This window comes from Mustela lutreola, chromosome 6 (genome assembly GCF_030435805.1).
Source record: "Mustela lutreola isolate mMusLut2 chromosome 6, mMusLut2.pri, whole genome shotgun sequence".
Classification (NCBI taxonomy): Eukaryota; Metazoa; Chordata; class Mammalia; order Carnivora; family Mustelidae; genus Mustela; species Mustela lutreola.
The window spans coordinates 53743845-53764904 of record NC_081295.1 but is presented as its reverse complement, the minus strand read 5'-3'; the positions used below and the strand labels follow the sequence as shown (position 1 = coordinate 53764904).

At 40.4% G+C, this 21060-nt stretch overlaps 1 protein-coding gene across 3 annotated transcripts in view; it reads right to left on the bottom strand.

The window, feature by feature from the left end:
• Window positions 1–14258, bottom strand: part of KATNA1 (katanin catalytic subunit A1) — a 37104-nt gene extending 22846 nt beyond the window's left edge. The window contains exons 1-4 of one of the 3 annotated variants that reach the window (XM_059177280.1): window positions 13958–14258; window positions 7584–7791; window positions 5838–6012; window positions 2469–2626 (exon numbers count right to left, since the gene is read on the bottom strand). In XM_059177280.1, coding sequence (XP_059033263.1) covers window positions 2469–2626; window positions 5838–5999 — 320 coding nt within the window. In that variant the 5' untranslated portion in view covers window positions 6000–6012; window positions 7584–7791; window positions 13958–14258. The remainder of the gene's footprint in view (window positions 1–2468; window positions 2627–5837; window positions 6013–7583; window positions 7792–13957) is intronic. The other 2 variants (XM_059177279.1, XM_059177278.1) reach the window with 2 other exon arrangements.
• Window positions 14259–21060: the final 6802 nt, after the last annotated feature.

Sequence of the window (21060 nt, the reverse complement as noted above, 5' to 3'; positions counted from 1 at the left end):
AAACTACAGGAAGGAGCAAAGAAACAGCAAATCAAGTCAAAGAGGAGAACTTTATAGTTAAGAGTGATCCATCCAAGGCACTTAAGATGAGGGACAGAAAAAGGTACTGAAGAAAGCAAAAAGCAATCAGAAAGGAAACTAGAACTTATCATCATAGAATTTCTTAGATGAAGAGACTCCTCTAATTCAACGTTCTATTACTCTCAAGGAGACTCCTCCTGCCTATGCTTGTTAGATTGAGGTGACCAAATAATTCATTAAATTTGAAAGGAACTAAATTTTCACTGGGCACATGTATTCATCAGAAAGTTCTTACCAATAAAGTCGGAAAGAAGTTACAGGGCTGTTATGGACTGAATGTGTCCCCCCAAAATTCAGCATCATTAAATCTCTCATCCCCAATGATACCAGTTCGAGTAAGGGACTAATTAAAGTTAAGGGAACCGGGCTGGCTCAGTCAGTAAAGCATGTGACTCTTGATCTCAGGTTGTGAGTTCAAGCTCCATGTTGGGCATGGAGCTACTTAAAAATAAATAAATTAAATAAAGTTAAATAAGGTGTTGATCTGAGGACCCTGTCCTTGTGAGAGACACCGGAGAGCCTGATTGTTCCCAAAGACAGAGACAAGGCAGCTGTCTGCCCAGAAGAGTCCTCAGGAACCAAACTAGCGAGCACCTTGATCTTAGACTTCTGGTCTCCAGAACTGTGAGAAATAAAGACAAATTTCTGTTGTGTGAGCCACCAGTGTGGTGTATTTTGTTATAGCAGCAGGAACAGACTATTAGCACAGGGGCCAAATGATGATTCTCCAGAAAGAGGAAAGAAAAAGAAAATAAATAGGAATAAAACATATTTATAGGCAAGAAAAAATAAAAACACAACTTGACTCATTATTAGTTCTCCTGAAATGAAGAAAAAAGAAATCATAAATGTAGAAAAAGATTCACTTACAAATATTCACTTTATAATAACAAAAAGTGGAAAACAACTAGTAAGAACACGATTAACTATGTAGGTTATATATAACCCTTTAAAAGCACCCAAACCTGAAATATCTCCTAGGTAAACCTGTATTATTTCAGACTCTTAGAGAGTAAAAACCCAGAATCCACATTTTAATAAGTGCCCCAAGAGATCTTTAGGTATTCTAGAGTTTGAGAATAACTGGTACGGCAGATAATGTCAGCTTTATAATCAAATATATCTGTGTTCAAATTCTAGCTCCACCAATTATTAGCTTTGTGATAATGGGGAAAAGTCACTGTACACCAAACTATCTTATCTGCAATATAAGGAAAACAGGACTTATTTGAAAAACTAACTGTGAATAAATGAAATAACATGTATAGTTCTAACAGTGCTTAGGACACATGAGCACTCAACATCTAGCACTTATCATAAATTACAATCAAGCAGAGAGTTACAAATGACAATGTGAAGCTGAAAAACACTGACCAACGTCTTCCTTATTAGTGCAAGGTTCTCAAACTGCTTAGGGGACAAAGGACCTGCAAATCAGTGTTTTTTTTTAAAATGCTCTTACGTTTAAAATGCTCTCCCACGTTTAGGTCCACAATACAAACTAGGAAATCTATTATGTGAGTGGAATAAACAAGTGACAACCATCTGACACTTGTCAGGAAAAAATATGGAGGGAAACCAAGCATGACTGGCTGTGTAGAACATTTCAGTAAGTATCACTTTCACTGTTCATTTGCCAGCTCCAGATAATAGAAAGCCAAGGGGGAAAATGGCCAGAAAAACCCCTAAAATAGAGAACATTTTATCCTTTTCTTTCTGTGAATTAAAAAGCCCATTTTTCAGGGCACCTGGGTGGCTCAATTGGTTAAGTGTCTGCCTTTGGCTCAGGTCATGTTCCTGGGGTCCTGGGATCGAGACCTGCATCGGGCTCTCTGCTCACTGGGGACCCTCCTTCCTCCTCTCTCTCTGCCTGCCTCTCTGCCTACTTGTGATTTCTCTCTGTCAAATAAATAAATAAAATCTTTTAAAAAAAAAAAAAAAAAGAGCACATTTTTCATTTCAACAATTTTGATGAACAGCATTATTCTATGATAGCATGTTTGAGAACTACTGTTTTAATCTAACTCCCTCACTTTACCTAAGAAAAATCTGAAGCCTAGAAAGATTACATGTTTTTTCCAAAGCTACGGATAGTGACAAAGAGAGAATGAGAGCCCAGATATTTCAATTCCCAGCTCCTTCCAGAAGATAATGTTGTTTCCACTACTTCTATAACCCTACTCACAAAAGCGCATTTTGGATTATTTCCACCTAAGTTTAATTTATCCACACGGGTCATAGTTACATGATACACAATGTAAGAGTTCCAAAAGGCATTCAGTAAAAAACCTTCTCCTGTTCTGTGTCCTGACCACCCAGCTCTCCTAGATATAGCCAACGCTATTCGTTTTCTGGGCCAATATGTTTCTTGAAAGGTCTCCACTCACCTTCGTTCAACAGGCACAGGTAAGGACCAGACTTCCCCCTCAGAGGCTGGGAGCTCATGCTGTGCAGCTTTCAGTGGAGTGTTGTCTAGCTTAAAGCTCTCCAGGGTTTTCATAATATCCTTAACATGTTTAGCTTCCACATTTATTTCTTGCCAAACCTGGTGTCAAAGGAGAATATGGCTCTTTAAATATCTATAACCAATAAATCACTGCCAAGACTAAATCAGGGCCATTTATTAGAGATGTTGGAAACCTCCATTTTGACATCAGCAATCCCATAAACCATGCCAAAATATTCTGTCAAAATTTTAAGGATGGTTCATTAAGGAGTGCCTGGGTGCCTCAGTTGTTTTAAGCATCTGCCCTTGGTTCAGGTCATGAACCCAGAGTCCTGGGATCGAGCCCTACATTGGGCTCCTTGCTCAGTGGAGAGCCTGCTTTTCCCTCTGCCTGCCACTCTGCCTGCTTGTGCTCTGTCTCTTTGTCAAATAAATAAATAAACAAATAAAATTTTAACCCCCCCAAAAAAGAATGGTTCATTACGTTTTTATTTGCAACTGTAAGAAAAAAATGAACTAAATATTCTGACCAATTAAATCATATTACTAACATATGGTTTGTACTCAAACTGCATAACATACTGAAGTTAGCTATAACTTTCTTTTTGGAAATTCTAGTAAAAAGAATCCTTTTGTAAATTGCTTCTTTGATGGTTTTTATTCTGTTACTGGACTTTTTTTTTTTTTTAAGGTTTTATTTATTTATTTGACATAGAGAGATCACAAGTAGGCAGAGAGGCAGGCAGAGAGAGAGCAGGAAGCAGGCTCCCCAGTGAGCAGAGAGCCCAATGCGGGGCTCTATCCCAGGATGCTGGGATTATGACCGGAGCCGAAGGCAGAGGCTTTAACCCACTGAGCCACCCAAGTGCCCCATGATATTGGACTTTTAAAATGGTGATGAGAATGCACTAATTTCATAGCCCATTAATGGACTGAAACCTATAGTTTGAAAAAAAATGGCTTCAGATGACGAATAGCACAATTCACATAAAACCAAGATTTCTTTTAAGCATTCTCGACTCAACTTATAAACAATATATACAAAATACTGAAATAAAGTTGGTAATGTTTGTTTTTTTGTTTTGTTTTCTGGGTTTTTTTTTTTTTTTTTTGATAATGTTTGGTTTTAAAACTAAATGATTCAAGTATCTTTACCAAAAAAGCGTAGACTTTTGGGGCACCTGGGTGGCTCAGTCAGTTAAGTGTCTCACTCTTGGTTTCGGCTCAGGTCATGATCTCGTGGTTGTGGGATTGAGCCCTGTGTTAAGCTCTGTGCTCAGCAGGGAGTCTGCTTCCCCCTCCACTCGCCTGCACACTCTATTCTCTAAAAAATAAATATAGGGGTGCTTGAGTGGCTTAGTTGGTTGAGAGTCAGGTTCTTGATTTTGCCTCAGACCATGATCTCAGGCCTATGATAGCTAGCCTCACGCCTGGCTCCAATTAGCCCCCCAGGCGGTCAGCAGGGAGTCTGCCTGTGATTCTCTCTCTCCTTCTGCCCTTCTCCCTCCTGCCTCACTCCCACCCCAAATAAATACATAAATCTCATAGGGAAAAAAAAAAAGCTTAAGACTTTTAAAATAAAAGTCTCCGGGCTAAAGGGGCACCTGATTGGCCCAGTTAAGTGTCTAACTCTTGATCTCAGTTCAGTTTTGATCTCAGGTTGTAAGTTCCAGTCCCACCTTGGGCTCCACACTGGATGTGGAGTCTACTTTAAAAAAGTCTCCAGGGGTGCCTGGGTGGCTCAGTGGGTGAAAGCCTCTGCCTTCGGCTCAGGTCATGATCCCAGGGTCCTGGGATTGAGCCCTGCATCGGGCTCTCTGCTCAGAAGGGAGCCTGCTTCCTCCTCCCTCTCTCTGCCTGCCTCTCTGCCTACTTGTGATCTCTGTCAAATAAAATAAATAAAATCTTTAAAAAAACAAAACAAAACAAAAAAAACGTCTCCAGACGGGGCGCATGGGTGGCTCAGTGGGTTAAAGCCTCTCCCTTCAACTCAGGTCATGATTCCAGGGTCCTGGGATCATGCCCATCAGGCTCTCTGCTCAGCAGGGAGCCTGCTTCCTCCTCTCTCTCTGCCTGCTTGTTATCTCTATCAAATAAATAAATTCTTAAAAAAAAAAAAGTCTCCAGCCAACAAACATAAGTCTTTCAGTGACAAATTTAAAACTCTTTATGAAATAAAAAACTTTCCCTCTTCTGGTAATGTAAGGGATATGCAGAGGCAGATATAGGGGAAAAGGTTTAAGTTCAAAGAGGTAGGATATTTCCCTCTTTTAAAGAAATTAAGTATAGGGTGCCTGGGTGTCTCAGTTGGGTAAATGCGCTGCCTTTAGTTCGGGTCATGATCCCAGAGTCCTGGGATCAAGTCCCACATTGGGCTCCTTGCTTGGCAGGAAGCCTGCTTCACCCTCTCCCTCTGCCTGCTGTTCCCCCTGCATATGCTCACTCTCCTTCTCTCAAATAAATAATTTTAAAATTCTTACAAAAAAAAAAAAAAAGGAACCAAAATTAAGTACAAAAATGGAATAATATCCATAAAAGCAGTTTAGTGGAATCTGAGGGATAACACTGTACCAAGAAGACCAGCTCAAAAGGACTATTAAATTCTGTTAACATTTCTTTCCTCTGTGATGTACCTAACCTTGCTAGAAATGCCATCTACAGGTGGACTTATAACTTCCACACTTTCCTCATACGGGATTCAAATAGGGTCTGCTTTAGAATATTCTACAGAGGGACACCTAGGTTGCTCAGTTGGTTAAGCGGCTGCCTTCAGCTCAGGTCATGATCCCAGCGACCTGGGATCAAGTCCCACATCTGGCTCCTTGCTTGGCAGGGAGCCTGCTTCTCCCTCTGCCTCTGCCTGCCACTCTGTCTGCCTGTGCTTGCTCGCTCGCTCTCCCTCTCTTTCTCTGACAAATAAAATCTTAAAAAAAAAAAAAAAAAAAAGAATATTCTACAGAGAATCCGTAGCCATGACATTCAGCCATGACATTCATCTGCAGTTTCAACAATGGCTTAATAAATTCTAATTTTACCAGGTAAAAAAATGTGATGTAGAAAAAAACCATCAAAACCATTATTTTTTTAAATCTATTACATTCCAAAAACTATAACTGAGTAGAACTCACAATACTGATGACAGTGAATATGGATATTATTAATATAATAAATCAAATTTCAAGTAACAGCATATATAAATCCATGTAACAAACCATACACTCTTCACATATAACTGCAAAAGGCACTGACAATCTCTTCAAGTCTTCTGAGTGCTTAAACCATGAAGACACACAGCAGCCATGATACTCACCTGTTGCCACTTCTGCTGGAGATAGGTATCTTTGACTGAATACAGATACTTGTTCATCTGGTCAAGAACTCCCTGATAATACACCATCGCAGAGTCATAGTTGCCCAGCAGCGCATACTCACGGGCCAATTTTACATTCTCGCTAATCATAAGAAGACTCATGCTCACTTGTAAGCTAAAAAAAAGAAAGATTTTCACATTAAATGTCTCCTAAAAATAAGTATACAAAGTTTCTCTAAAGTATACACTCTAGTTTCTCTGACTATATACAAGTTGGGGCTCCTTCAAGAAGCTCACAATCACACACACTGCACTTTCCATCTGTTATTTGCTCAAGCCATTTCTCCTTCTTCAAAGAAAGTTCTTGATTCCCACACACAAACCCCACCAATGCTTCAAAGTCCAGCTACCCTCTAAACTTCTCAGTCTAAAATAAACTCTTCCCCTTCTAAAGCCCGCTGACGCTTTACCCAGACCAGGCCAAATTTAAATAAAATCGAAGGGGCACCTGGCTGGCTCAGGTGGTGCAGCATTCAACTCTTGATCTCAGGGATGTGAGTTCAAGTCCCATGTTGGGTGTGGGGATTATTCACAAACAAAATCTTACAAAAAGAAAAAAGAAAAGAAAACCCCAAAACACTGGAAAATACTTTAAAAAATCAAACTATGGGTCATTTAAAAATTAAGAAACAAATCTTGGTGAAACTGATAAAGGAAAAGAAAAAAGAACATTCAAATAAATGAAACACAAAATGAAAAAGAGAAAATAACTAGATGGATCTGAGTTAAAAGTAAATGAAATTTTGGAGGCAATGGGGTGGCTCAGTTAGTTAAGTGACTGCCTTCGGCTTAGGTCTTGACTCTAGGGTCCCAGGATCAAGCCCTGCTCCTTTTCCTTCTGCCTATTGTTCCCCCTGCTTATGCTCTCTGTCAAATAAATAAGATATTTTAAGAAACTTTAGGAACCCCTGGGTGGCTCGGTGGGTTGGGCCGCTGCCTTCGGCTTAGGTCATGATCAAAAGGTCCTGGGATCAAGTCCCGCATCGGGCTCCTTGCTCAGCGGGGAGCCTGCTTCTCTCTCTGCCTCTGCCTGCCTCTCTTCTCTGCCTGCTTGTGTGTACTCACTTGGTCTCTCTCTGTTTCTGGCAAATAAAAAATATATATATATTTTTAAAAATTAAAAATAAATAAATAAATAAATAAAAGAAATTTAAAAAAATTTTTGTTTTATTTTTTCAGTGTTCCAAGAATCACTGTTTTGTTTTTTTAAGATTTTATTTATTTATATGAGAAAGAGAGAGCACAAGATGGGAGAAGCTCAGAGGAAGAAGACTCCCTGATGAGCAGGGAGCCTGAGGTGGGGCTCGATCCCGAAACTCTGAGATCATGACCTGAGCTGAAGGCAGACGCTTAACCAAATGAGCCACCCAGGCACCCAAAATTTTTTCTCCTTTAAAAAGTTGTTCTTCCCTTATTTCCTAGAAAATGGAATTTTAATGGAAGAACTCTACCTTTAAAAGGCTTCAGGTCCAGAGAATCTTTTTCTAGGTGGGTTTTACCTACCCTCTAAGCAGAAAGTAATTCTAATCACATAAAAGTTGATTGAGAAAACAAGGGAAAAACTGACCAACTCTTTTTAGGAGGCTGGGCTCACCTCAATTTCAAAACTGAGTATGAACCCGTTCTGCTTAGGACTATAGATGTGGAAATCCATTAAGAGCTAACAATGTTTCAAAGCACACTCACTCTCTCTCTGATCATGAAGATTCTCCACAGAGGGGCGCCTGCGTGGCTCAGCCGATTGAGCATCCACCTCTTGGTTTCAGCTCGGGTCATGATCTGAGGGTCATAGGGTCAAGCCCAGTGCAGGGCTCCACGCTCAGCAGGGCGTCTGCTTGGGGTCCTCTCTCTCCATCTGCCCCTCCCCTGTCCTCTCTAGGATAAATGAATAGATCTTTAAAAAAAAAAAAAATTTTACACAGGAATGCAAGGATAATTTAAGATTAGAAAATCCATCCTTGGGACGCCTGGGTGGCTCAGTTGGTTAAGCAGCTGCCTTCGGCTCAGGTCATGATCCCAGCGTCCTGGGATCGAGTCCCACATCGGGCTCCTTGCTCCGCAGGGAGCCTGCTTCTCCCTCTGACTCTGCCTTCCACTCTGTCTGCCTGTGCTCGCTCTCACTCGCTCTCTCTCTGACAAATAAATAAATAAAATCTTTAAAAAAAAAAAAAAAAAGAAAATCCATCCTTATAATTCCTCATACTGATGGACAAAAGACTTCAATGGACAAAATGGACAAAAAGAAACAAGTAAACAGCACAAAGGACAATTCAAATAAGAGAAAACCCAAATGGCTAAAAGTACAGATACTATTAACAGATGAATCCAAGTGGAAAGCAATCAAAGTCCCTCTTATACATTCACTAGATTAAAAGCAAGTTAGTAACTCCAATAACACTAAGTATTGGTAAGGATTTGGGAAAAAGGAAACCCTCACATATAACTTGTTGATTAAAAACTGGTACAGTTAAGGCACCTGGGTGGCTCAGTGGGTTAAAGCCCCTGCCTTCAGCTCAGGTCATGATCCCAGGGTCCTGAGATCTAGCCCCACATCGGGCTCTCTGTGCAGTGAGGAGCCTGCTTCCCTTCTTCTCTCTCTGCCTGCCTCTCTGCCTACTTGTGATCTCTCTCTGTCAAATAAATAAATAAAATCTTTAAAAAAAAAAAAAAAACAACTGGTATAGTCATTTTGAAGAGCAACCTGGCAGTCCTTAGAGAAGCTGCATATACATGTATCCTATGATCCAGCAATCCCACTCTTCTGTAAATATTCCAGAGAAAGTCTCACACAGATTCACAGAGGATGTTTTGGGATGTTAATGAAAGAACTGTTGGAGAAATCAAGGAGCTAAAGACAATCAACCTCTTCCCTGCTAGAGAAATGGGTAAGGAAATGTGCTGGAGGGGCGCTTGGGTGGCTTAGTTGATTGAGCTTTTGCCTTCAGCTCAAGTCATGATCCTAGGGTCCTGGGATCAAGCCCTGCATAGGGCTTTTTGCTCAGTGGGGAGTCTGCTTCTCCCTCTCCCTCTGCTGTTCCCCCCTGCTTGTGCATGCTCTCTCTCCCCCGTCAAATAAATAAATAAAATCTTAAAAAAAAAGAAAAAAAGAAAGAAAGAAAAGAAAATGTACTGGATGCATTCTCTGGAATACTATGTAGAAGATGGACGCAATTAACAAAATTTACAAATAGCAACATGCCCAGATCACTGAAATACGGGGTTGGGTGAAAACAAAAAACAAAAAAACAAAACGAAAAAACCTTAGATACAGAACAAGATCTAGACCACAATACCATTTTATAAACTCAAAATACATACGCTATACAAAACACTCTTTTGCCAGAGATAAATACAAATCCAAAAACACATATTAAGTATCTTAGAGTGCCTTTGGAGGATAAAGATACAGAAATATGAGTGAAGAAAGAAGATGAAGGGTAAGGAAGAAAAAAATAAATATTACAAAATAATGGTCTTCTATCAATATACAATGAGAGACAGCTTCCAGAATGGGTCTCCGTACCCTCTGCCCCCTTGTTTCCATAGCCTTGTGAAATCACCTTCATTTGAATGTGAGCTTGAAACAAACAGAATAATCAAAATAACGAAATGTCATTTCTGAGATTAGACTGTGACTTCCATCTCTTTCACTGCTTCTTGTTGGCCCACTCTAAGCTGCCCTGTGCAGAGGCTCACATGATAAAGAACTGAGGGAGGCTCCAGGCCAAGAGGCAGTGAGGAACTGAGGCCTTCCGTTCAATAGTCTAGAGGAGCCGAATCCTGCCATAACCATGTGAGGGAGCCTGGAAGCCGATCCTTCCTCAGTTGAGTCCTCAGATGATGCAGCCCTGATACCTTGATTACAGCCTGTGAAAGACCCTGAATCAGGAGCACCCAGCTACCATATGCCCACAGCCCAACCAAAGAAACTGTGAGATAAAAGTTCATGGTTTCGAGCCACTACGCTTTGGAATAATTGGTTATGAAGCAATACAGCTATGAAGTGACGTTTGTAAGTAACTCAAGATTGAGCACTCGAGGGCCAAAAGAAAAAAGACTCATGACCTACATAGTGATTCCATGGAGTCATGACCACTCATAATATTCCAGCTTAATAAAAGCTCCATGGCCAGGGTATATGGCTCTCTGTTACTTAGATATACCTCTAGCAACCTAGAACCTTGTTTGGCACACAGTCAATATTCAGTCAATCTCTGAATGAATGAATGATGACAGGCTTTTGTTTGAACTACCAAGACTTCTTATCTTTGTCCAGTTCCTGAACCTCAGCACTCTCACATTCCTTCACCCTCAACTCATCCTTACCAGAACTGTGACTGCTTCTGCCCTAAGGCTCTAGATGCCCTATAGTGACACCTCATCTGGGAAACAATGTTAGAAGAGTATAGCTGGGGCCAGGTACTGGCAGTATACAGTGTATCCTGATGAACCTGGATAAGACTCTGATGTCTTCTTCTCTCTCTTTCCCTTAATTGAAAGATCTGGATCCATCCAGATCTTTCTTTCTATCCCCCCTACTTAAAAAAAATAAAAAATAAAAAACAAAAACAAAACTAAATCAAGTTGTTACTGATACACAGATTTCATCTACTTTTTTTTTTTTTAATATCATGATTCAATGTCCCACAACTCATAGAGTTCACTCCAGTCCTTCCTTGAAGGTTCTGTGTTATGAATACTTCTTTCTAGTCAGAAAAAAATTCTTTAGCATCCAATGAATTGACATTTTCTAACAAAAAGAAATACAAAATCAATCCAAGGTCACCTGAAAAATTTTTGATTATCAAAGAAACAATGTGTTTATTGAAAATAGTATCAAAATACCCTTAGCTGATTAAATGTGAGACAAAAATAAATTTTCCTATTCTTCTAGAAGTCTCTAAGACAGCTTTCTTTTCAAATAAACAGCAACACTGCAAATTTATGAGACTCCAATTTTGAAGATTATTTTTTTTAAATATTTTATTTATTTATTTGACAGACAGAGATCTCAAGTAGGCAGAGAGGCAGGCAGAGAGAGAGGAGGAAGCAGGCTCCCCGCCGAGCAGAGAGCCCGATGCAGGGCTCGATCCCAGGAGCCTGGGATCACGACCCGAGCCGAAGGCAGAGGCTTTAACCCACTGAGCCACCCAGGCGCCCCTGAAGAATATATTCTTATCATTGTTAAAATTACACTGTAGTACAGAAATGAAGTCTACCTGGCACAATACCTGGCAATTTCTGAAGAAATTAGTATATTTGGAGAAAAGCCTACAGTCAAATTTTAACCACCATGAACAGTGAAGAGTAACTACTGGTTCAATTAATAAAACACTTATAAAAATGAGATTGTTCAAAAACTCAGATTCTTGATTAGAGAGATTATTAAAGAGACCAATAACCTTAGGTAATGCCTATTTTATCTCGAAGCAAGCTTTTCCTTTACATTATCCTATCAGAACCAACCTTTTGCTTACATGGCTTATGTATTCACTTTTGCTAATGATTAAATCAATTTAAATTAAGGAGGGTACAACATGAAATTTTAATTCAAGTAAAAGAGAGTAAAAATTTTTAGACGATAAAAAATATTGTAACGAAATTTCTAGCAAACTTAATAGTTGCTGTGGTGTGTGTGGAATCTCCACAAAGAGACTTAGGGTGTCTTTTTCTCCTTCAAGATTAGGGAAAAGAAGTGATTAAAGAGACACAAAAAGAACAGGCAATAGATCCAAACATCTGAGGTTCTAGGATTCCTACTCTCTTCCGAAATAATAAATATGGGGCCTTCTTTATTTCACACCTAAAAAGGATACCATATCCACTTAATTTTTTAAGGCTTTAGACTGGGTTCCACTAATACTGCAGTTTTACTCTAATGTGCATAGGTCACTCATTCAAGAAGTATTTACAGAGCACCTAATCAGTTGCAAGGAATTGTACTGAAGACAAAAATAAAAATTAAACCTTTAAATCCTTGAAGTTTAGTAGAGGGGACATCATTTGATCTATCTTATGTGTCTTTTCTTTATTTAGGAGGAGGAAACAAGCACAGCATAGTATTAAGCACAGGCTAAAAAATCAACATCTATGTTAAAAATATTTATCTGTGAGGCACCTGAGTGGCTCCATCATTCAGCGTCTGCCTTCAGCTCAAGTCATGCTGGGATCAAGCCCCGGCATCCAGGCTCCCTGCACAGCGGGAAGCTTCTCCCTCTCCCACTCCCCATGCTTGTGTTCCCTCTCTCGCTGATTATCTCTATCACATAAATAAGTAAAATCTTAAAAAAAAAAAAGTTATCTGTAAAGCTGATGTCCTAAAACAGAAACACATGAAATTCAAGCATACATTTTCTTGAAGGCATTTCTGTAAATCGAGTGTAACTTTAAATGTGACAATACAGTATTAAGCAATGTTCAGAATGTTCATCTCTGGAATATGAAAACAATCATAATACTAAGTTACAGTCAGTAGCTAATGATTATAAATACATACAGTAAATGAGTGACCCATGATCAATTACAGCATGGCATACATTCTTCTTACTTTTATAATCACTGTATAATAAATATTCAAGAAGCATGAGAAAGTTATCAAAAGAGTGCCTGCTCAGGAAAAAAAGGATATATATATAATGTATTTAGTAAACCTTCTCTGTTTATATTTATATAAACAAAATAAATCAGTGAATGTAACAATTAAAATGTAATTTAAAAGCCATTTTCAAGCCATATCAATAAACACTACAAGCAAAAACTATTTAGCATATTGTCAACACTGACCACATTGATTTGAAACACTATCTTTTTAACCAATCATGTAGCTAAAAAGAAAAACCTAAACCTTGTTGTAAACAGAAGTTCAACAATGTTGTTAGTACAGTACATTTCACAAGATTTCCTAATTCTTGTACTTGTCAGAAGAATAACTCCAGTTTCAATAAGATGCAGAATCGCTGTATAATATACCAAGTACAGAACATGTAAAACGAAAAAGCTTCTTGAATAACCAATGCCATAGAGAAGATTTACATAGCTTTCCACAATCTAGGAATGTTGGAAATTAGTCAGCACTGCCTTTTTTTTTTTTTAAAGGCATGATACAGTAATATTAACAATAATACAAAATACAAGAGTTCTGCTGCTATTCCTGTGTGAGAACTCACTGATTACAAAAAATTATCTCATTTGGAAAAGACAATAGGACTGCACATTGAGACACTTAGTCCTGTGAACTTAACAAGAATCTTTATTGATACCGTGGTGTTCTATCATTGTGGCAAAGATTCTAAAACACTAGGAATGTTTTCAGCAGGAATAAAGGTCTGATTTCAAAGAGGATTACATAAATCGATGCTTTCAAGACAGAATGATGCAAAATTGTGCTGTTAGAATTTAGTAACATATAAAATGGCACTTCGCAATTAAAAGAGAAATTTATTTTTGATTAAATAAGGGCTGAGACTATCCACTGTAAGGCACTTAGGGATCCACGTTTATCTCTAGCTTCGTCTCCGTATACTACACGATATGAAACAAAGGTCTGGAGGGAATACATATTTTTAAAAGGTACGAACTCTAAAGCAAAAGGGCCAAAAGCCTCCCAGAGGATGCCCGGCGCCAGAGTAAAGAACATCCTCAACAATATCACACCTACCTAACAAAATGTAAGAAGAGATCCCATTTCAAGGCTTTCGAGGTTTTTCAGGGGTGAGGATATGGGGCGGGGTCGTGGATGAATTCGGGAGAGAACCTCTCAAAAAAGCGAAGAAATAAAGATATACATGTTTTTCCGACCAGAGACTTCTCTAATGACACAAGCCTAGAAAAGGGATCGCCAGGAACCCCCAAAAGTCCCAGGCTGGAGAGGATCCTCAGGAAGAGGACCCGTCACCAGAGCCACAGGTGTCAGCGACAATCTGAGGACCTGAGGCCTCGGCGCAAGTAAGGGTAGTCTCAACGGCAGGATGGGCAGAGCTCTCACTGCTGGCCGCGAGTCCCTCGCCGAGCTGGCCACTGGGGTCGGGGATCCCCGGAGCACGGGGAGAGTAGACACTCACCTGTGGCTGCCAGGCTCCCTGGGAAACCACCCACCGCCAGGCGGAGGGGAAGGGCCGTGCTTGGCTAAGGGCGGCTAGAAGGCAGGGCCGGCCCTACCCAGCCCAAACACTCTGCTCCGTGCTCACGACCCCAGCACGACGGTGTCCAACCGTCACCAGCCCCCAGTGCTTCTTCAGCTCGCCGAGAATTTGAAGGCAAACCCGCCAGGGTCACTTCCGGTGCTGGGGGCGGCCTCGGTGACTCCACCGCACGCGGGGCGACGCCCCGGGAGCGAGGACGCCGGGCGGCGTGCGCGCGCCGGGCGCCAGGCACCGGGCGTGGGGGGCTGAACGCAGCTGGGCGGGGCTGGCGGAGCGCGCCTGCGCAGTCCGCACAGCCTCCTGGCTGCGGTCTGGGCAGTGAGGCTGGTGAGGTTTTAAGTTAGTATCAAGGATCATATTTTGGTATCTTTTTCAAAGATCTCCCTCACATTTCCTCCTATTTGATTTTCACCACACTCCTCAAAGGATAGGAAGTCAGAGTGTCTATTTTACAGTTGAGTGTCAAGGGTCAAATAATTTGTTTATGACAAATCCATATACGCAGAATTCGACTGAGGCTCTTGTCACGACATAGGATGAATAAAATAGGGAATGGGTAAACAAAGATAATCGGACGTGCTTCTAGTGGAGCTATATTTTCTTGATTTACTTTTTTGATCTTTCTCTTAGCACAACCAGAAAATACACAATACTATGCTGTTTCAGGATTTAGATACGTACTACTCAGTACAACTGGCCATGCTTCCTCCAGTCTCAATCTCCATCCTCTCCCTCCACCTAAAGTAGAATGAGGCACTAGACACGTTTTCCTTTATGAGTGCATGGTTATTAAAATTCTAATCTTAGGGGCACCTGGGTGGCTCAGTGGGTTAAAGCCTCTGCCTTCGACTCAGGTCATGATCCCAGGGTCCTGGGATCGAGCCCCACGTCGGGCTCTCTACTCCGTGGAGAGCCTGCTTCCTCCTCTCTCTCTCTTTGCCTGCCTCTCCGCCTACTTGTGATCTGTCTGTCAAAAAAATAAATTAAAAAAAATTTCTAATCTTAAATCATCGCAGCAATTTAACACAGACTTATATAAAGGCAAGTCCAGGGAAATAAATCCATTTAGTCCACAAATATTTATTGAGCAAGTACTATGCTGTCGACACTGTTGTAGACATTGAGTATATAGCGATAAAAAAAAAAAAAAAAAAGTCTCATGTTGCTTAAAGTCTTGTAAAATCCTTGCCTAAGTAGAAAATAATAGTTTTGCTATGGTGGACAGGAACTCCATTGTAATGGAGCAAATAAAATTGTAATTAGTACAGCTAAATAAATAAATAAATAAGAAATATAAAAAATTCTGGGACGTACAGATTAATTATCCTACTTAGGCTGAATCAAACTTCACCTTTTGTATGTGTACAAAGGTATGATGAATTATAAAGCCCTTTTGTACTTTTAAAACTTCTCAAAACAGAGGTGCTTGAGTGGCCCGGTGGCTAAGCAGCAGACTCTCTTGGTTTCAGCTCAGGTCATGACTTCAGGGTCCCCGAGTGGAATAGGATTCTCTCTCTCTCTTTGCCCCTCCTCACTCCTCACACTCACTCTCTAAAATATATCCTAAAACAAAACAAAAACTTCTCAAAACAAAATGAATGCATATTATATAATTCCATGTATATGAAATTCTAGAACAGGCAAAAATAATTTATAGCAACAAAAAGCAGATCAGTGTTTGCTTGAGGCTGAATTAAGGGCGGGAGGAGGGAGGAAAATGATTAGACTTCTCAGAGGCATGAGGAAAGGATTTGAGGTGATGGAAATGTTACATACCTCAATTATGGTAGTGGTTATACAAATGTATATATTTATTAAAACTCTTCAAATAGAAAACATAAAATGGATGCATTTTATTGTGCATAAGTCATACCTCGATGATCAAGTTGAATTTTATTTATTTTTATTTTTTTTTTAAAGATTTTATTTATTTATTTGACAGAGAGAGATCACAAGCAGGCAGAGAGGCAGGCAGAGAGAGAGGAGGAAGCAGGCTCCCTGCTGAGCAGAGAGCCCGATGCGGGGCTCGATCCCAGGACCCCAGGATCACGACCTGAGCCGAAGGCAGCGGCCCAACCCACTGAGCCACCCAGGCGCCCCTCAAGTTGAATTTTAAAGTAAAAAACCTCCAGGGGCGCCTGGGTGGCTCAGTGGGTTAAAGCCTCTGCCTTCGGCTCAGGTCATGATCCAGGGGTCCTGGGATGGAGCCCCGCATTGGGCTCTCTGCTCAGCAGGGAGCCTGCTTCCTTCTCTCTCTCTGCCTGCCTCTCTGCGTACTTGTGATCTCTGTCAAATTAAAAAAAAAAAAAAAAGGAACTAGAGCTTCTTAAACAACAAAACAAAACAAAACAAAAAACCTCTCCAAAGAATGGTTTACATTCACTAGTTTGTTTCTTCCTTAGTAGTACCAGTTAGGGAAACTACACTAACCTGTAGTAGCTCCTACCTCTAGGTTTCAAACAAGATTTTTTTTTAATGGGAATATAAACCCCTTTATACCAAAAAAGAACTCCCAAGTTTACTGTTTTATCTATTAAATTTAAATTTTAAGAATTTACGTCTCATCAGAGAAATCTAAAAGGACTTTCAAAACCAATTTATTAATTTTACTCACCTGGTTGATTGTATCGGGCAGTCCTTGTCTATATACTTCACAAATTTGAGCCATCTCTTGAGTACAGAGCATATATAAAACAAGAAAAGTTTAACCATGAGTAAGAATTGCTGGGTTTTTAGATTATGTCACAATATTTGCAGTAACAAACTGGGGCAGATCCCCAGTGTTGTTCATTAAGCTTATTGTATACATTCTTCCTAAATAATAGCTTCCATCACTGTCCTGCTACTCCCGGACTGCTGAATGCTAGGAGGAGGAAGGCAAAAATCACACCACCATGAAGATTAATGCAGGACAATTGTGTAACTTCCAACCCACCTGAAATATATTTTTCTACATGTTCCACCTCAGTTCTCTCTCCCACTCTCTTCACATTAGTTATTTCAGACTTTAACCACTTTCCTCAAGCTGCTACCCATTTCTGCCCTTTCAGCAAATCATGACGTCTCCACCCTAAGAGAAAAGAGAAGCTATCAGATTGAAATTCCCTCAACTTGCTCTTTGTGGCAGAGACTGCCATCTGGCCACCAAATACTCATTTTCTTAGTAACAGAACCAAGCTTGATAAAATTGGGCCATCTGGAATAAGGACTACATTTCCAGACTCTCATGCACCTAGGTGTGGCCATGGATCTAACTTCTGGCCAGTGGAAGTGTTACATAGAACTTCCAGGAAGATACTTTAAAGGAGAGGTCCTGAAACTCTCCCTTACCCCCTTCTCACCATCCCCTCTTTCTACCAGGTGAGAACAGGGAAAAGATGGGTGGAGTATAAGCAGCCAACAACTGATATAAGTCACCCTTAGGATATAAGCCATATGATGAAAGTAGCAGAATTGAACAGACGAGGTGCTGGCTGACTATGAGCAGCTGCCGTTCATACCTGCTGTGGACTGCCAACTCCAGATATTTTATGTCTAAGCAGTGATTGTTTTGGGTTTTATATGCAGCTAAATCTAATCACAATACTTTTACCCTCCAACTTACATATCTCTACTTCACACTTGCCCCCCCCCTTTTTTTCTTAAGATTTTATTTATGACAGAGAGAGACAGGAAGATAGGGAACACAGCACGGGGAGCTGGAGAGGGAGAAGCAGGCTCCTCGATGAGCAGGGAGCCATATGGAGATCAATCCCCGGAGACTGGGATCATGACCCAAGTCAAAGGCTGATGCCCAATGACTGAGCCACCCAGGTGGCCCACGCCTTTGGTTTTTGTCTCCCACTTCAACGAAAGCATAGCTTCCTTTGTTTACACCCAAGTCTTCCACTTGAACCTAAAGATTTTTGCTTTTATTTCCACTTTATGTATTCATATGGTTCAAAATTCAAATGATACAAAAGGTTATATAGTGAGAAGTCTACTTTCTTGCCACCCTAGAAATCCAGTTCCCATCATTAGAGATAATCAATGACATCAAATTCATTAATTACCTTCCAGAGATATTATACATGCAATTAAATAATCCAATTGGTTCTTTCATGGGTTTTCTCATATTCTGCCAGTTTGTCTTCAATCAAAGGACATTCCTTTTTGGTTCTTACAGCTTCTGTTTTCTTACTGGGACTTCCTATCTTAACATTTGCTATGAGAATATTTTTCTTTACTCCAGTCTCAATCTCCATCCTCTCCCTCCACCTTTGTTAATTTTTTAAAAAAAGATATTTATTTATTTATTTAGGGGTAGATGCAGGAGGAGAGTCAGAGGATAAGCAGACTCCACGCTGAGTTGAGAGCCAGTGTGGGGCTTGATTCCAGGATCCTGAGATCATGACCTGAGCTGAAGGCAGACACTTAACAGGAGCTACCCATGTGCTCCATCACTTTGCAGTTTAAGAGCCATTGTACTATCTTTGGCAATTCCTTATGTTGGAATAGGCTCTTGCAGTTGGTCTCCACTCCCCCCCCCCATTGTTATATTCTTTTGAGACTAGGTCATATTTTTGTATTTATGAGTGTCAGGTAATTTTGAAGTGTATCCTTGATATTGGATATGTTATGTTATAGATACTTTGGTTTAAATCTGTGATGTATCTCTGGAGGTGCTGGTTTTGTTGTTAAACAGATAATTAACTTGGGCGCCTGGGTGGCTCAGTGGGTTAAGCCGCTGCCTTTGGCTCAGGTCATTATCTCAGGGTCCTGGTATCGAGTCCGACATCGGCATTGGGCTCTCTGCTCGGCAGGGAGCCTGCTTCCTCCTCTCTCTCTCTCTGCCTGCCTCTCTGCCTACTGGTAATCTCTCTCTGTCAAATAAATAAATAAAATCTTAAAAAAAAAAAAGACAATTAACTTGATTTGATTTGCTTTCTGTTGAGCAGCACCTCAAATGCCAGTTTAATTCTTTTGTTCTTAGGATGCTTGGATTCTTCCCCACAGATATGTGGCAAATGATTCAGCTAGAGATTTGGGGCTTTCTCAGGCAAGATACCATGAAAATTAGATATTCATCCAGTGCCATTCCTCTCTTTCATGTGTTGACTTCCATCCAGATCTGCCTGTTCTTGGTTCTACTCAGTTATCTTTAGAAGTGGCTGTTTTTGTATTTTCCCCAGAATTTATAATAGTTCTATGGGGGTAAAGTCGTTTATGAGCTTACTTGGTCATAGCAGAAACAGAATCCAGTTATCTTTCAAGTAGGTCATTTGGATGCTAGTTTAGCTAATGAACTTGAAGGACCAGAATTAAATCAAATAGAAAGTTATTGCAGTGGGCGCTCGGGTGGCTCAGTTGGTTGAGTGACTGCCTTCAGCTCAGGTCCTGATCCTGGAGTCCTGGGATGAGTTCCACATTGGACTCCCTGCTCAGCAGGAAGTCTGCTTCTCCCGCTGACCTCTTTCCTCTCATGCTCTCTCTTTTTCTCTCAAATAAATAAATAAAATTTAAAACGAAAGTTATTGCAGTAATTCAGGCAAGAGCTGATGAGGGCCTCAACCATAGTAGTAACAGTAGGGCTGAAGATGAACTGAAGAAAAATGTACAAGGTAAAGTAACTGAGTTTCATGATTGGTTGCCTGGGAGATGATCAAAGTACAAAATGACCTCCTCTAACTGTTTTGCAAATCAGATTAAACAGTAATATAAATTTTATACTAATTAGGGTACAAGTTCAACAACAGTAAGAAATGGGGATTTGTACACACACACAGTTTTGCTTGTTTTCCTTTTCTCTAACATTCTACAATTTATTAGTCCAGCCTGGACAGACAACCCCACACCACACTATCTTTCAAGTAACCAGGTTCCTTTTTTTTTTTTTTTTAAGATTTTATTTATTTATGAGACAGAGAACACGAGCGGGGTGTGTTGGGGGGTTGTGGATGGAGAGGGACAAGCAAACTCCCTGCTGGAGCCCGAGGCAGGCCTCAATCACTAGACTCTGAGATCATGACCTGAGCTGTAGTCAGAAGTTTAACTGACTAAGCCACCCAGGCGCCTCAGGTAACTATGTTCTACTCCTTTTGTTGACCCACCACCCCTAAGGTGTTTTCCCTAGTTTTCATGGTCAGTATAAAGTCACTACTCTGTCCATGTTCCATCTGGTGGGGAAGAAGGAAAGAGCAAGTGGAGGGCAAGCGACATCAACTTTAAGTGTATATTACATACACTCCTATCCCAAGGGCCAAAACTTAGTCATGTGGCCATGCCTAATTCAAGGGAATATGAGAAACATGGGCTCTAGCAGCACAGTCAAAATCTGGACAGGGATGGGGGCTCTATTCAGAAAAGAATGAGAGAATGGACGCTGGGAACAAGAACAGCCTATGTCATTGGTCAACCACTCTGGGCACTAAGGACTTTCTCACCACAGAACAAATTTAAACCTTCTTCAGGGGTAAACAACTCAAAGTTCCACCCAGATTCTGAATCCAGCAGTATGTTTAGAATCTCTGGATCTTAAGTAGGGAGAAGGAAAGACAAGATATTAGGGATGACAGTAACTGCCTATGTATCAGACATAAATTTGACATCTTTCCTCTACCCTTCACACACATAAGCAGATACATTTTTTGTGTGTTGTGTGTGTTTGGCATAACAAAGTAGAGTCACAAGCATGCCAGATGTGGGCCTACAGTGTAGTATAATGAATCACGGGAATAATGCAACTTGCATCAGCTATACAACAGCCTCACGAAGACCAAATATAATTTTATAGGAAGTGCAAACAAGAGGATAAAGGAGATTAAGAATGATGGTAATGCTTGAAAAAGGAAAAAAAATAAGACAAAACTAAAAATGTGTTCATCCGCGTAAAGTTGATTTAAGATGTAGCATCAGTATATGATAAAGGGTTGTAAATAAAGGAAAACAGATTAGCCAACAACCACCTATTTTAAAATTTTAAAGCAGACTCAAATGATATGAAATGAATCTGATAATTAGAAAGATTTAAATCTCTGCTAATC